Source organism: Carcharodon carcharias, chromosome 16, assembly GCF_017639515.1.
Source record: "Carcharodon carcharias isolate sCarCar2 chromosome 16, sCarCar2.pri, whole genome shotgun sequence".
NCBI lineage: Eukaryota > Metazoa > Chordata > Chondrichthyes > Lamniformes > Lamnidae > Carcharodon > Carcharodon carcharias.
The window spans coordinates 88,319,275-88,335,324 of NC_054482.1; the positions used below are offsets into that span (position 1 = coordinate 88,319,275).

At 47.1% G+C, this 16,050-nt stretch overlaps 1 protein-coding gene across 1 annotated transcript in view; it reads left to right on the forward strand.

The window, feature by feature from the left end:
- Positions 1-16,050, forward strand: part of LOC121288965 (fatty-acid amide hydrolase 1-like) — a 98,046-nt gene that overhangs the window by 49,651 nt on the left and 32,345 nt on the right. The window contains exons 9-10 of the mRNA XM_041207828.1: positions 7,828-7,925; positions 12,782-12,881. Coding sequence (XP_041063762.1) covers positions 7,828-7,925; positions 12,782-12,881 — 198 coding nt within the window. The remainder of the gene's footprint in view (positions 1-7,827; positions 7,926-12,781; positions 12,882-16,050) is intronic.

Genomic DNA, 16,050 nt, shown 5'->3' on the forward strand with positions numbered 1-16,050 from the left:
GTGTGCCAGCAGAGATTGCCAATGCCCAGTTCACCCTGAGAAGGTCGAGCTAGGATGCGTTCTGCATCCGCAGCATGTGTGACACTGACACCCAGAGTATAGAATGGGGTTGAAAGTCAAGGATCTGCACCTAGGCAGAACGCTGGAACTGCAAAGCATGATAAAATCAGGGTGTTAACATGCTGGGAGGGGAGCTTCCATTTGGTGGGGCGCCAATCCTTCTGTTGGTCTTTGTGCTCCATGTGCTTGTGGCTCCTTGCTTAGCAAAGTGACACCTTTAGGTGAAGGAAGCAGCATTTGGGCAATGGGGGTGGGGTCAGCCCTGGCTTCTTTGTGTGAGTGTGAGGCAGCTGCAGGGCGATGAAGAACTGGAGTCCTGCAATGTCCCACTCTGGCTGGACTGGCAGGGATATGATGGGAATTCAGGTGTAGGCTGGACTAATCAATGCTCCTTTATCCTTTTCAGGAAAAGACTGTGCACAATGCCTCTGAACGAATGTGGACTAGCGGAGGGCAGGCCCAGTTGGCCATCCTAATGGCTTTCGAGCAGCAGGCTATGGGTCTGGCGAAGCGCCATGCCCCCAGATCCACTGGTGGCTGTGAGGCTTGGGTGCCATGGGGAGCTATGTTTGGCGAGCACTCAGGTCACCATCTGTATCACAGAAGCCATGGCTCTGCTGAATGGTCCGTGATTGAAGTTAGCAACATTGGTTTACCATTGATTATGGAAGGATGAGCGTATAATAATCCAGGGAAGTGGCATGCATATTGACATTGTCTGTCCTGTAACTAATCAAATGTCCTTTTTCTTCCTTTCAGCATCACTGCAGCAGGGCCAGGAGGAGAAGTCAGAGGACTCACCTCTCACCCCTGAAGCCCCAGAACAAATCTACTCACCAGCATCACACCATCTTAGCCAGACAGGCACGAGCGCAGATATTAGCACCTCAGTGGGAATTAGATCTTCAGCTAGTGTCCCGGGACACAGCCGTGAGAGCACTTCACACTTGATTGAGGTGCGGGCAGAGACAGAGAGTGCCCAGGGCGCCGGTAGTCGGAGGACTGTTGGGGACCATGGACATGTTCGGTCGGTGGCTGATGATGTGCCTCTGGAGTCGCCCGTGAGGCAGCAAACAGTGGAAGTGCAGCAGGGTGTGCGGGACGATCTGGTGGAGATACAGGAGGCTATGCTTGGTATGGTGCCCGTGCTGGAGGAGTCCAGTGGAGCATCACCGATGCAATGAGCCTCATGGCTGAGTGCCATGCTTCCTCCATGGAGACAGTGGCGACTCTCATGGAGAGGCTCCTTCAGGAGACCAATCAGGGTCTCCTGGGGTTGTGCTCGAGCCTGCAAGCCCTCACAGTGGCATTGACCTCAGCTGGTCAGTAGGAGATGCTTTGGGCACCAAGTATCCCAGCTCAGTGCACATCCATTTACAGTGAGCAGGGAGGTCCGAAGCGACTTCATGTCGGTGTAGCAACTTCCTGTCGTCTCTGTGAGCTCCTCTCAGGGTGCTCCAGATGAAGGCAGCAGCTCCTCCGCCCCTCTGCCAGTGACCATGGTATCCGATGAGGCTGTGGAACTGGGCTCTCCCTAACAGGTGGGGCCATCAAATGCTCCACGGGCCAGAGAACGTCTGCCAAAGTCACCAAGGCCAACAGGACAGCACAGTGAGCAGGCTGTCTCAGATGCCAGTGGCAGCGAGGAGACAGCACCTAGGCGTAACACCTGTAAGCATAAATATAAGGCACCTTAAGCACACCATGGGTTTCTCACAGGTGCTTTTATGTTGGCCCATATTACTTTGTGGAAGACTTGGTGTGATGTCCAACACCGTTTTTGTTTTGCTTTATGAAGCTACATTTGTTCACTCAATAAATTTTGACATGTTGCCATGTCTCAGGGTGATTCCTTACTTCTGCAAGTGGACGGGAAGCCATGATGTTATGAGTGAGTTTTTTGACATTGAGCTTTATTGACAAGGGCCTTAGTTAATGTTAGTATCCAGGCAGATTTTGCGCTCAGATATCGAGTGTGGAGCCTGCAGCCCTGGCGTGTGTCGAATGTCCATCTGTGGTGGGCTAGCTGAAAGTTCTTTGGATTAAAGCCTCTTGGGCGGCCCTGCCTCCCTGGAGTATGCCCGGGTCAGCATCTACCCTCTCAGCATTCTCCTGTGTATGCTCATCCTCGGACTCACTGCTGGGCTCATCGTGTGCATCTGGAGCAACTGCGTCTACGTGTTTCTTGTCCACTGCGTCTCCCCTTTCCAGCGTCAGATTGCGGAGAGCACAGAATGCAACCACTGTTAGCAACACATGATCTAGGGGGTATTGCAGTGCGCCCCCTGAACGGTCCAGGCATCGTAAGATCATCTTGAGAAGACCGATCATTCTCTCCACCACAGCCCTTATGATGCCGTGGCTCCTCTTCTACGCTGCTCAACTTCTGTTCTTGGATGGCGGAGAGGCGTCATGAGCCACCTTTTGAGGGGATAGCCCTTGTCACCCAGCAGTCATCCATCCAGCCAGGCTAGACCACTGAAGAGCCCTGGCACCTGGGAGTGCCTGAGTATGTAAGCATCGTGGGAGCTGCCTGGGTACCTTGCACAGACTTCAAGAATCTGCATCCTGTGATCACGCACTATCTGCACGTTCATGGAGTGGAAGCCCTTCCTGTTGACAAAGGCACCGGGCTCATCTGCTGGCATCTTGATGGCCACATGTGTACAGTCTATTGCACCCTGGACACGGGGGAAGCCAGCAATCATCACAAAGCCTCTGTCCTGCTGGCCTGGTCCCAGCGGTAGTGGATGAAGGTCAATGAATAGAGCATCTGTCACATGCTTGACACAAGTGTGGACAGCTGATTGGGAGACTCCACAGAGACCGCCCACTGTTCCCTGGAAAGAGCCGGAGGCATAGAAATTGAGGGCAGCTGTGACCTATAGAGCCACTGGCATGGGGTGTCCACCCACAGAGTTTGCTGGACCTCAGGGCCTATCATCTGACAGATGGTAGTGACTGTCTCCCTTGAGAGATGGAGCCTCGTTTGGAACTGGACCTTAGACATATTGAGGTGGCTGCTTCACTGCCTGTAAAACCCTGGCAGCAGGATATTGGCGTCTTCTGCGGCCCCTTCTGCCTTGCACTTCCTGTTGACCCTGCGCCCCTTGTGCCTGCACCTCTCCTCCCAAAGGCGGCTCCTCTAGAGGCTGAATGTGGACTCCTGGCCTCCTCCCTCTTCTGACTCTCTCTTCCTCCTCAAAGGAGGAGCCTCCAGTGGAGCGCACAACTCCCATTCCCAGGCTAAGGGAAGGCTTCCTGAAACCTGCAGGCCCCAAAATTGATCTTTACTTTAGAGCCCTGACCAAGGCTTTTACTCCTGTCCTAGCAGCTGGTATGAGTTTTGAAGTATTCCTGCTCACACAGGCAAGTATAAGTAACTTACACACTTAAGTACCTGAAAGATCACATTCGCGACTCCACTCACCCCTCTTATCCCGCCTTTGGATGATGTCTATCCAAATGTCTTCTACCCATGTGCCTGTTGCGCCCCTGTGATGTCCTGAAGATCACACGGGCTGCGAAAAATCGAATTTAATTGCTGCCTCAAGGGCACAAACTGGCCTATTATTTGATGGCGGGCGCGCATCCAAAGTTATAGTGCGCCTACCTTCCCAAATATCATGATGGTGCACGGTGATGTCGAGACGCACACCCGATGTCACTGCGCGTCATTTTACGCATAGGCGTGTGGGGCCCACCCCCGCACGCTAACCGGAAAATTCTGCCCTTGGAAATGATCATTCTGGACGCTGTGAACTAGTTCCAGGTACAAGCCATGGAGATTCTTGGTAGAGACCTTAGACCTGCCCATCTTCCTGCTGTCCTGCTGAATGCAATAGAAAGTGCATGGGTGATTAATTTAGGGGAAACAACAGTGCTTAATAATAAATATGAAAGGTGCCCTAATGTCAAATATGGTTAGTACCAAAGTCAGTCAGAATTATGTTCTTTTAACTCTAAGATTCTTGTTTAAATTAAGAAGTATAAGGACAAAGGCCCAAAATGCAGGGCACTATCAACATGGAAGATCAAAAGAAGATTGTAGAAAGACCCCATTTACAGTACTGCATTCAATTCTTGGCACCACACCTCAGGAAAGATATATTAACTTTGGAAAAGTTGCAATGCAGATTCACCGGAATGATATCTGAGCTTAAAAGTTTAAACTAGGACGACAAATTGCATCGATTAGGCGTGTATTCTCTTGAGTACAGAAGATTAAGGGGTGTTATTGTGCACAGATTATTAAAGATTCATGATCAATGTAGAAAAGCTGTAGTGAAGGCTCACAACATATTAGGTTCTATTAATAGAACATTAATGAGACTCCACAGGATTTCCAATTTATTTTAATAGAACCTTTCAGGGTAAATCAAAGGACACCATTTTGTCACTACACATATTGCTGGTCAGACTGCATTTGGTGTACTGTCACAGTTTTGGTTCTCCAACAAGGGAATGATATAATGGCTTTGGAAAACGTTCAGAGGAGAGCTGCAAAAATGATCCCTAGCTTAAAGAACCTCAGCTATTCAGATGGACCTTGGCATATTTACTTCACAGCAGCATAGACTTGGAGGTGACCTGATAGATGTCTATAAATAAAGGGCTATAGTGTCACTGTTGATAGATTATTCCAGTTTAACAGAATGAGGAGTACCAGGGTGCAGGAGTTTAAACTATATAATGTTAAAAACAGTCTAGCTGTTAGGTGGTTTTGCTTTTCCCAAGAGGAGTGAACCTCAGGAATACATCGTCAGGTGAGGCGGGTGTTGACTCTCTGTGTGTCTTCAAAAAGGATTTGGGCTGGTTCTTGACCAGGGCAGAGATCGCATCTAAAAGGTAAGTGACTATGGATAACACTTCAGGATTGGATTTTGATTGTCTAAAGGGTTTCAGAGAGGAATTGTCCTGAGTACTTTTTCCCTTATTAAACTAGCATTTTTCTCTGGGTTTTTGTTTCTTCCTAGAAATTATATGGCAGCAGGGATGGAAGGGGGAGTAGAAAAATGGGAAGAAGTGTTTAGCTGTGATGCTTCAGCCATCATGTTGTGGATCGCCAGATGGCTGAAGCATCATAGCTAAACACTTCTTCCTGGTCTTTTTATGCATGTAAATTGTTAATATATTCAGTGCAAATGAGGTTTTCAAGATGATTTGAGGATTTGTTAGAGTGAAAAGACAGAAAGCATTTCTTCTGAGGGGAAGTTCATAACAAGGTGGCATAACTTTAAATTAGAGCTAGGCCATTTAGGATGATGTCAGGGAGAACTTCTTCACTCTAAAGGTAATGGAAATCTGGAATTCTTTCCCCAATAAAGGGGATCAATTGAAAATGTCAAAACTGAAATTGATAGATTTTTGTTTGGCCAGGGTATTAAGGGTTACAGAACCAAGGTGGGCAAAAGATGCAGACTAGCTGTGATCTAATTGAATGGTGGAACAGGCTTGAGGGGTTGAATGGCCTACATATGATTATATGAAACAAAAGGCAATTGACTTGATAAGGGCCAGAATCTTGCGGAGATGACAGGGGTCTCAGCTGATGGCTGGAGAGCTTGCGAGAGCCCTGCATCGCTTTTTTTTCAGGAAGGCCTGTCGCAACTTGCTCCACTCAGGCATTTGCAGGCTAGTAGCAGGCCTTCCCCTGGAATCAAGGACTCCAGGAGCAGAAGTTGCTGGATCCCAGGCCAAGGTGAGTGATGGTGGCTGGGTAGAGATTGCTGGGGGAGGGAGGTCATCGGCAAGGGGGAGGAGGTCATCGGCAAGCGCAGGGAGGTGACTCTCAGCAGATCCCCACCCTGTTTGAACAAGAAACCCCCCCCTCTCCGGGAGCCTACAAGCATCCCCGCATGGGTTTGCTAGTTGTGCTCTCTGCATGGCCCCCCCACCTGTCACTGCGCTACTACCAGTGGTGGTGTGATGAGGCCCTCAGGTGGGTATTAATGACTCATTTGAAGGCCTCGATTGGCGTTGGGGCGGAAAGGCTGTCCATGAGCCTTTCTGCCATGGACTTAATTGAGGTGGAATTGGGAAGGTGGTCAGGGCCCCACCTGCCACCTTTCTGCATGGCCCCGTACCCCACCACTATCACCAAACTCACCATGGGGAAGGACACAAAATTCTGCCCAATGATATTGCTTGGTAGGAGATGTTGGTAATTTTGACTATTAGGTCACTAGAGAGTGGGTTACTAAAGTAGGTCAGGGGAGGTAGTGGTGTAGTAGTACTTTCACTGGACTGGTAAGCCAGGGACTTAGGGTAATGCTCTGGGGTCCTGGGTTCAAATCTGTTGAGCTTACTTACAGATGGTGGAATTTGAATTCAATAAAATATCTGTAATTAAAAATCTAATGGTGACCATGGAACCATTGTTGTAAGAACATTGAACCAGAACCCATCTGTTCATTAATGGCCTTTAGGGAAGGAAATCTGCCTTCCTTGGATCTGGCCTACATATGATTCCAGACCCACAGCAATGTGGTTGACTCTTAAATGCCCTCTGAAATGGCCCAGCAGTTCTCAAGGGCAATTAGGGATGGGTAATAAATGCTGGCCTAGCCAGTGACATGCACCCCACAAATGAATTAAAAAAAAGATGCAGTTGGACCTTCATGCCCTTCTCTACTATACTGAATGCTAAGCTTTGTTTCAGTTTGTTTCTTGCTTTCTGGTTCCTTTGAGATGAGTGCATACAGAAATGAATGTGTTCATTCCTGGAAGAACATAGGTGTACTTCATGAGAATATGACCCCAATGCATAAAGCAATGCAGTCTTGGGAGTGGAAAACCATGGCTGTGAATTGCAGACCCTAGTTAGTTAACTATACTTTCTGGATCTAGAAACTTGATAAATGGCGTAATTTGTGTTCTGACATCAACCCCCCCCCCCCCCCCCCAACTTTTTTTTTCAAATGGGCAATTCTGGGGACCTCAGGGGGTCTGCAAGTTCATCAGGCTTCTTCATCTGTGGACTCACCAGAATGCTATTTCTGTGGCCATGTACAAATTATTATTATTCTCGAATAAGAGCACAGTTTTCCTTTGTTTAGTTAACGCAGGGATTTTGAAGCTAAGACAAGGGTCACTAGATGTGTGCCAATATTTACAACAAACTGTGGCGACTGTGTTAATAAGTTAAGGCGATCCCTGTAGAAAGGTTTGAAAAACACTCACAGTAAGTTTCAAAAGTTCATTGCAAACTAACTCCTTTCATCAGGAATGCCATGTGCATGTGAAATTGATGGAAACCACCAAGGTTCCCTCTTAACATGTTTTCGACTCTCACTTTAATGACTCAGATGCTACCAAACCAATCAGAAAGTTATAAATTGGGTCACGTTTATATGTTAACCCAATTTGGATGATTTTGAATTATATAGAATTACATTGAATATCCAGCATAGAAATGGCTCAGCTGACCCGTGCCATTGTTTATGCTCTGAATGAACCTCCTCCCACCCCTCTTCATTTAACCCTATGTGCATACCCTTCCATTCCTCTCTCCTTTATGTTTTTATCTAGCTTTCCTTAAATGTAGCTGTGCTGCTCTCCTTGTGGTAGCAAGTTCCACTTTCTAAGCACAGGTTTCTCTTCATTCATATACTTTTGTTTTTATGTTACATATTTCAGGCAATCTCTGACTTTAAGATTGGATTGATTGGTTATGTAAGAAGCATGGAGTGACTTTTTTTTTGTTTGTTCCAGGGCCTTCAATTCAATACACCAAATGATTTACCCTTTATTTCTCCCTCTTTTCAGTTGATATCATTTACACCACCAAAAACGTACAATGCTATGAATGAAATAATTATTCCTGGACTTCTTGCAGACAAGGGTCTTACACTTATAGAAAGCCTGTAAGTAAGCTCAATGGATTTAAATGTACAATATTGGCACCTGAGTTGAAATTGTTATCTGCTTTCGTTATATTTTGTAAGCAACAAGATTATTTGTGAAGGAGGGGTTGGGGGTGTAGGAAAACCCCCAAAATATGTTAACTGGGCCCAGACTTTCGCCACAACAGAGGCTCTCTCTGTTATGGTGAAAATAGTGGAACTGCCTGAAAATTGTATGTCCCTGACCCCCAAGCATGGCATTCTCCATTTTTACAGTGGTGGGAATGGGCCTGGGGCCCCATTTTACACTTGCACATTTTATGGAGGCAGCTGGCCATTTAAATAGTCAGCTGCCTCCACTCCAGTTGGATTTTGATGTGTGATACTGGAAATGTGCAAAGAAGACTTGGTAAGGGCAGGTCTGAACTTGGCTATTTCTTTGGATAGGTAGAAAGGTAGGGTACTCCAGTGCAATTTGCCCTAAAACTGCCCAGAAGTGGCACAAAAAAAATTGATAATAACTTCCCTTAACCCAAGGCAGAAGTCTTGCAGGACAATTATTTTTGCCCCTACTGACTTGTGCACCCAGGTGTCAGGAAGAAATTTATGCTGGGGAAGGATGCATAGCACATAGTGCAAAGGAACATAGAAAATGGGCATAGCACCCTCACACATAGAGGCCATAGAAGCTCGTCACCGTGAGCAGCCGGAGGCCAGAGGGGGAGGCAGAAGGTCAGGAGGGAGAGGCTGCTGCACTTCCAAGGAGGAGGAGGAGAGGCAGGACAACCAGGTACTACCCCGAGGGAAAGGCGTACAGACCTAGGACATCCTACCACAATATGGATGGAGAACTAGTGTCAAAGATGACTGAGGCTAAGCTGTGAGGTTATGACAGGTACATTTCGCATGATCTAACAACAACTCGAGCCACAATCCATCAACCCCCATGCCCTGCCAGTGACTGTGAAGGTAACCATCGTTCTCAACTTCTATGCCTCAGGATCTTTCCAAGGATCATCAGGAGGCCTGTCTGGTATATCCCAGTCAACAGTATACAGCTGCATTAAGGCTGTAACTAATGTGCTGTTGCTTGTGTGGGGGATCACATTAATTTCCCTCTAGATCTGGTGTCTCAGACAAGGAGAACCGTGGCCTGTGCCCAATTAGCAGGCTTCACTCAGGTGCAGGGTGTTATTGAGTGCACCCATGTTGCCATAAAGGCCCAAATGCAACATGCGGACACTTTATCAACTGGAAGTCATTCCACTCAATCAATGTACAGGTGGTTTTTGACCACCACAAAGATTGCTATCATGTGTGTGCAAGGTTTCCTGGCAGCTCAAATGACTCCTTAATACTAAGAGTTTCTAACTCCTTCAGCAATTGCAGCCACCAACATAGATCCATGGTTGGTATCTAGGGGACAAGGCTACGCCTTAAGAACTTGGATAATGACTCCCTTCAGGATCCCACAAATGGAGGAAGAGCGCAACTACAACAGTAGCCATATCATCACCAGGATTACCATCAAGTAGGAAATTGGCATTTTAAAGATGTGCTTCATGTGCCTCAATTCCTCAGTTGGAGCTCTGCAATATGCCCCAGCAAGGGTACCAAGAAAAGTAGTGGTGTGCTGCATGCTGCACGATATTGCGGGGTGGAGGAGCATACAAATCGATGACGATGATGCATGGGCAGAGATCCAACCTCTGAGGAGGAAAAAAATGAGGAAGGTGAGGAGGGGGAGAAAACCCTGGTCTATTCAGAAGGTTCTGAAATGGATGAAGTTGAGGTGGCTGCCAATGGCAGACCAGCTGGGAGCTATGGCCACGAAGCCAGAGCTGACTCTATGTAGGTGGGGATCATCGCCAGATGGGTCCTTGTGTAAAATAGATTCTCACAAGGTCCTCCAATATCCCAATTTCCATCAGCCAGTCCCTAATAACATACTTCCATCTAAAGAACCTTGTACATTGACACCACAATTACTCAAGGGATTGCCCATCGCCCACAGATGGGAGACAATAAACATCAATGAGTTGGACTCAGTCACGTTTATTTCGCTGAAACCCTCACCATCATAATAACCATGAGCCTCATCATATTGCAAACACACATGGTAATACGTCATTCACAATCTGGGCCCTTCACAAAAACACCAATGACTGCAAATGAGTGGCTCAGGATGCCAATTGTCCATAATCAAACCATGTCCACAATGCTGAGAATGACACAAAGTCAGAATTCAAACCCTATACATGCTGATAAGATTGTATGTCGTAACATACCTGCAGATAAGGCATCTTGCTCATGCGATGCCCATAACTGTACAACAACAGGTCTTTGAAAGAACTTGAGCACCATCCACTATGGCCAATGGTCCGGTTTCCGACATGGGCGCCATATACCTCTGCTCACCGTGCAAAGCACATCCTATGACACTTGGAATACAAATCTAGCAGGCACAGCAGCCAACCAATATTACTACATGATACATGGCCTCTTGAGCTGTGATGCTTCCACGTACTCTAATGTGTAACTCTGCAGTGCAGATTGATGCCTTTCACTCAGCACTCATGCTTGAGATGCACCTACAGCCCAGCCTCTGTTCATGGAGTCTGATCATTGAGCCTCCCTTAAAGTCAAGCCTGGATGGACAATGAAAGACACAAGGAGCATCTCAGTGCTCTGGAATCTTATGTGATACAGCAGAAAAGGAAGAAGCCCTCCAAATCACAAATCTGTCGACAATCTTGATCCTGATGATGGCACATTGAGATGGATCTCAGTGTGCCACCCTCATTATTCCTAGTAAGAACCACCTTCATAATGTTACCATTCTTTTTGAGCTCTCTAGCGTATAAACACAAACTCATGTAGAAGTGCAAATATATTCAAGGCCAGAATTTTTACCTTGTTGGGCAGGCGCGTGCCCAACCCGATCGAGCTTAAAATGAAGCGCGATGACATCAGGTGAACGTTCTGATGTCATTGTGCACTTGCGCAATATTTCAGTCAGCTGATGTGCGTGGGAATCGGCAGCGTGCCCGTCGACAATTAAAAGGCCTATTAAGGCCATTAAAGTTATAGTTGAACTACAATTTTGCTGCCCATCCAACCTTACAGTTGGAGGGCAGGTGAAAAGGCCAAGCGGCCTTTCATTTTTTTGGAAACCTCATCCGCGGGCAGGATGCGGTTTCCAACAGCAAATAAAAATAAAATAAAAATGTTAACGTTTCATTAATAACATGTCCCTGCTCAAGTGACAGAGTCATATGAGGGGACATGTTTTATTACATTTAAAAAATCTGCTCCGTGCCTCAGGGAGCTTTTCCAGCACGTACCCACATGCATGTGCAAACTTGTGCTCTTGCCCTCATCCCCTCCCCACACAGGCAGCGCTGAGCACTGAAGCACAACTTTCTCGCTGGGCGAGCCCTAATTGGCCCGCCAGTGTGAAATCGCAGCCCAGCTGCAGTCTGGTTCCTGACCACTCCCGCCTGCAACCACCTCCCCCCCCACCAAGCCTGCCTGACAAGGGCAAAATTCTGCCCCAAGAAATGCTCAATTGTGCTATAAACAACGTAACCAAGGTGAACCCATTAATGCTGTAGCCGAGATGGTGCCATTCATTCTTGCACACTCCTACGAAGTACCTCACCACCTTAATGTTGCCTTGAAGGAGGTGGAGGTAGGCTGCTCACCTCTCTGTCTAAACGGCAATGAAGAGTGTGGTGGACTGCCTCATCATGCAGGCATCTGTTGGGGACCTCCTTCAAACTGCGACCTCTGCATCTCTGCACGGGCAATCGTGGTGACTGGCACATGTGCAGGGTTGAGGGCTCTGGCGGAGAAATTGCAGGAGTAGGAGGATGAATGCACTTTCCTGTGAGAGGATGGCAGGTTCCTCAGAATGTCACATACCGTATTTAAAATATTGAGCTGCATTGCATTTATGTAACGTCAAAATTGAACTTTTCCTGCTCTTTGGAGCCACTGCTACTCCCCAGGGCAGCACCTCACTATTCCTAGTATTGTCAGCCCTGGCTCAATTGGTGGCACTCTCACTTCTAAGCTAGAAGGGATTCAAGTCCGTTCCAGGGCTTGAGCACAAAAATCAATGCTGACACTCCAGTGCAGTAGTGAGGGAGTGCTGCACAGCCAGTGGTGCTGTCTTTTGGATGAGATGTTAAACTGAGGCTCTGGTTGCCCTCTCACATGGACATCAAAGAGCCAAGGTGGTATCCCTGGTGTCCTTGTCAATATTTATTCCTCAATTAACGTCACAATAAAAATACAGATTATCTGGCCATTATCACGTTGCTGTTTGTAGGAGCTTGCTGTAAGCAAATTTAGCTGCCAAGTTTCCTACATTACAGCAGTGAACTATACTAAATCTACCAAAGCAAAAACTGACTCTTTTGTATTTTTTAGGTTTTCTTTCACTACATGTGATAGAATAGTAGAAGTATAAGCAGTTTAAGTTATGGTAAGCTCATGTCCCGATAGATTATCAGTGTAATTATTTGTTTTCCACATGTATTAGGCAATGTCTTTAGTTTAGAGTGAGAACAGAAAAACAGGCTGAATTTTGAAGTTTGACCCCAAAAACATTAATAAAAATGCAGAAATATCGTCTGGTAAAAACAGAATGTAATTTATTCAGCCATTATAAAGCAGTAATCCCGAGGCATAGACACACATTTATGACTGTTTAAAGTTGTCAGCTTCTTTGAAAAATCGAGGATTTAATTTTTAATATTATAAATATGATGAATTTCTCAGTCTCTGAGCAATGATTTATTTTATTTTATAAATATGTACACAATGTACACAAGGATGGAATTAATTCCATTAAACCTTTTGGAATTTTCTAGTAAAGGAGACGTCATTGATCCGAGTTTGAAATTTCAGATGTCCATATGCTCTATGCCTGAAGTAATGAAAAAGCTCTTGCATTTTCTTCTGAAGCCTTTTGTAAGTATAAAAGTTCTGTCATAAATGGATTTGGGTGAAGGGAACATAAATAAGACATTAGAAATGTATGTGTTGGCAGTCACTGAATCAGGATGTTTGTGGTCATTATTAAGATTGTAAGATGTGAAGGGAAACCTATTTTTAAGTACATTGGTTCAATCCTGAACGGTTTTATTCAAGTGAATAAGCTATTTATTTATCTTAGACATGAAAGCTTTAGTGGAGTCGTGCGACTGATTGACGGGAAAGGTATACTCAAATGACTGTCATCTTGCCTTTGGGGTCCAATGTTGAAAGGGTTTTCTGGAGCGGCTTTTAATTCTGCACTTTGTTCTTGCGTAACGCTGTAGAACTGCCAAAGTGCCATTCCAAGAAAAAAGTCTTGGTTGCATGCGAGAGGCACCTGTTGTCCATTCTCAGGATGGCAGATTGCCTGCTCCCTCACCGACTAGTCTACCAGTGCTCTTATTAGTGCCACACTACCAGTTGGGCCAAGATGTCCTGTCCCATGCTGTGATGCCGTGGCCTGTATCTGTACCTGTAAGATCCAGAGTTGCTCGGGTTTGCGACCATGGCCATCTGAAGTATCCTCAACTGACTGTAAACACTGGGAATAATAGCTTACATAGTTGAGCACTAGGATATGCAAATGAATACAAGACAGGCACTAAGGGGTTGCACAAGTGTTATTCTTAATTGTAAAGAAAAATAAAAAAAAATGCTGGAAATATTCGGCAGAATCTGTGGAGAGAAACTGAGTTAACAATTCAAGTTGAGATGGCCCTTCATCAGAACTGAAGAAAGATAGAAATATAAGCATTTTAAAACATTGGGAGGGGAAGGCAGAACAAAAGAGAATGTCTGTGATAGAATGGAAGGTAGGAGAGATTAAGTGATCAAAGATTTCATGATGGAACACCCAAGGAGAGTGATAATGGGTTTGGTAAAGTAACAAAGGTTGTACACAATAATAATAAAAGAAAATGCAGGAAAAACTCAGCAGGTCTGGCATCATCTGTGGAGAGAGGAACAGGTTGAATTGTCTCATATTTGCATTAAGTATGGTAGTGGAAAGGAAAAAGAACGTTTTACCTGCCGGCCGCAATGGTGGCTTTTCACGCCGTATCATCCCATTCCCGCCTCATTAATAATGCATTTGTGGGAAACATGCTAGATCGCTGGTGGGCGGGCTCGGGTTTGCCCACCCTGCCGTGACCTCAGCACTTCCTCGTTTTGGGCGCCACATTTAAAGTGCACCAGAGCACCTGCCTACTCCATGTCTTCAGAACAGGACTGCTCCCGGTGACAGAGGGCTGAAAAGCAAAGACATTGGCAGCCCCAAATTTAGTGACGCCTCTCTGGGGCGCCTGCTGGACGCAGTGGAAGGCCGCCCTGATGCTGTCTACCCCCGCTCAGGCTGCAGGGGGTCCACCAGAATTACCAATCTGGCCTGGGAGGCGGTGGTAGCAGCGATCAATGCCACTGGAGCACAGAGGAGGTCAGCCATCCAGTGCAGGAAGAGGATGAATGTTCTTATCTCTTCTGCCAGGGTAAGTCAACCACCTCATCACTCTCAACTCTCACACTCACAAACCCATTACACATCCACAGGAATCTCACACCTCAAGGGACAACACCACTAACTCTCACATACACCCTCACATCTCCATCAGGCTCATATCCTCTGGAGCTCGCATCCTCATCCCGTCCATGGCTCCGCTCACCACACAAGCATTCCACGCAGTGCCATGCGTCCTGCTCATGCTCTCCATCAGTTTCCATGCAGGAGTAGCTGGCTCACAACAGCAGGGAGAGGTCCCAGATCTGGGGTGGAGTGGCCTGAATTAGGCCCCTCACTCACTTTGAGGAGTGTGGCATTGTGCTGACTGGTGAGGACGTGAACCATGCCTGTGGCGATGGTGAGGTCAGTGGTGAACGCCCATATGGCGATCCTGCACCACATCATCCCTCTCTCAACGAAACTGTGAGTGCTCTCTCTCCTGTTTTTGACTCTGCTGCCATGCACTAATTATCTCTACTTTGGTTCACAGGGAGCTCTGCCAAGCGACTGATGCCCTCAGCCAGCCAGTCCCTCAGCTCCATCCAGATCCTCACCCCCAGCCAAGAGGACACCACCTCCATTGAAGAGTAGGGAATAAGCAGCCTGGGAGACCCATCACAGTGCTTATCCACACCCTCCACCAGTGCAGAGATGCACACCTTGGTGCGATAGATCTAGAGCAGGCTCGGGGTCACAATCTGGTGGTCACCACACGGGCGGGCATGTGTCCGCAGCAGGAGGAGGCAGGTTCAACTGAGCTCACCGGCACTCAGAGGACTGCTGGGGAAGAGGCATCTGTGAGGTCGGAGTCATGACGAGCCTCTGGATTCGACCTTCCAACTCATCGTGGAGAGTTAGCAGAAGGTGGGGGAACATCACGCAGAGCTGTTGGAAGCCGGCAACAGAGTGACACGTGAATTGGAGGAGTGCGTCTGCCTGCTCTCTGATGAAGTGGTGCCCACATGGGCACATATGGAGGTCTCCATGGGAAGGATGGCGGACGCCATGGAGACCCTGGTCCAGCGGAACACGGAGATTAGCGCAGACTTACACTCCATTCTGGTAACCATGGGTGAGTTCCTGCAGTGGCAACGCGAGAGGGAAATGAGGCACCTTGATGTGTGTCCAGGTGCTTCTTCCCCTCAGGGAGTCAGGCTGGGGGCCTTGGGCACCCGAAGGGATTAAGAGCGGCAGCTGGACACCCCATGGGTCATCCACTCAGTAATCTCAGAGGCTGTCTGCTTCCTCCAAGTTCCCTCTGCCTGCGACCCCCTCAAACTCGTCCCCTGTCACCGGAGAGTGAGCAGCTGGCTGATAGGAGGACGGCCAAAGCAAGCCAGAGCCCTAAAGGTTGCCAAAGTCATAAGAGGCAACAGAGCCAACCATTGCTCACAGCTGTCTCCACCCCGCTGTGGATGGAGTGTTAGGTCTAGAAAAGGTAAGAAATTCTGATCACAAGATGGGTGAACACATCTTGTCACTTTATATTCTGAAAATATATTCATTTTCACTGGATAACATGTAATGTTTTCTTTCAGCTTCATTTACAGGCTTCATGAGTCCTCCCACTGCATCCCCCTGCCAAACTAGCACTTCAGCCTCATGTAG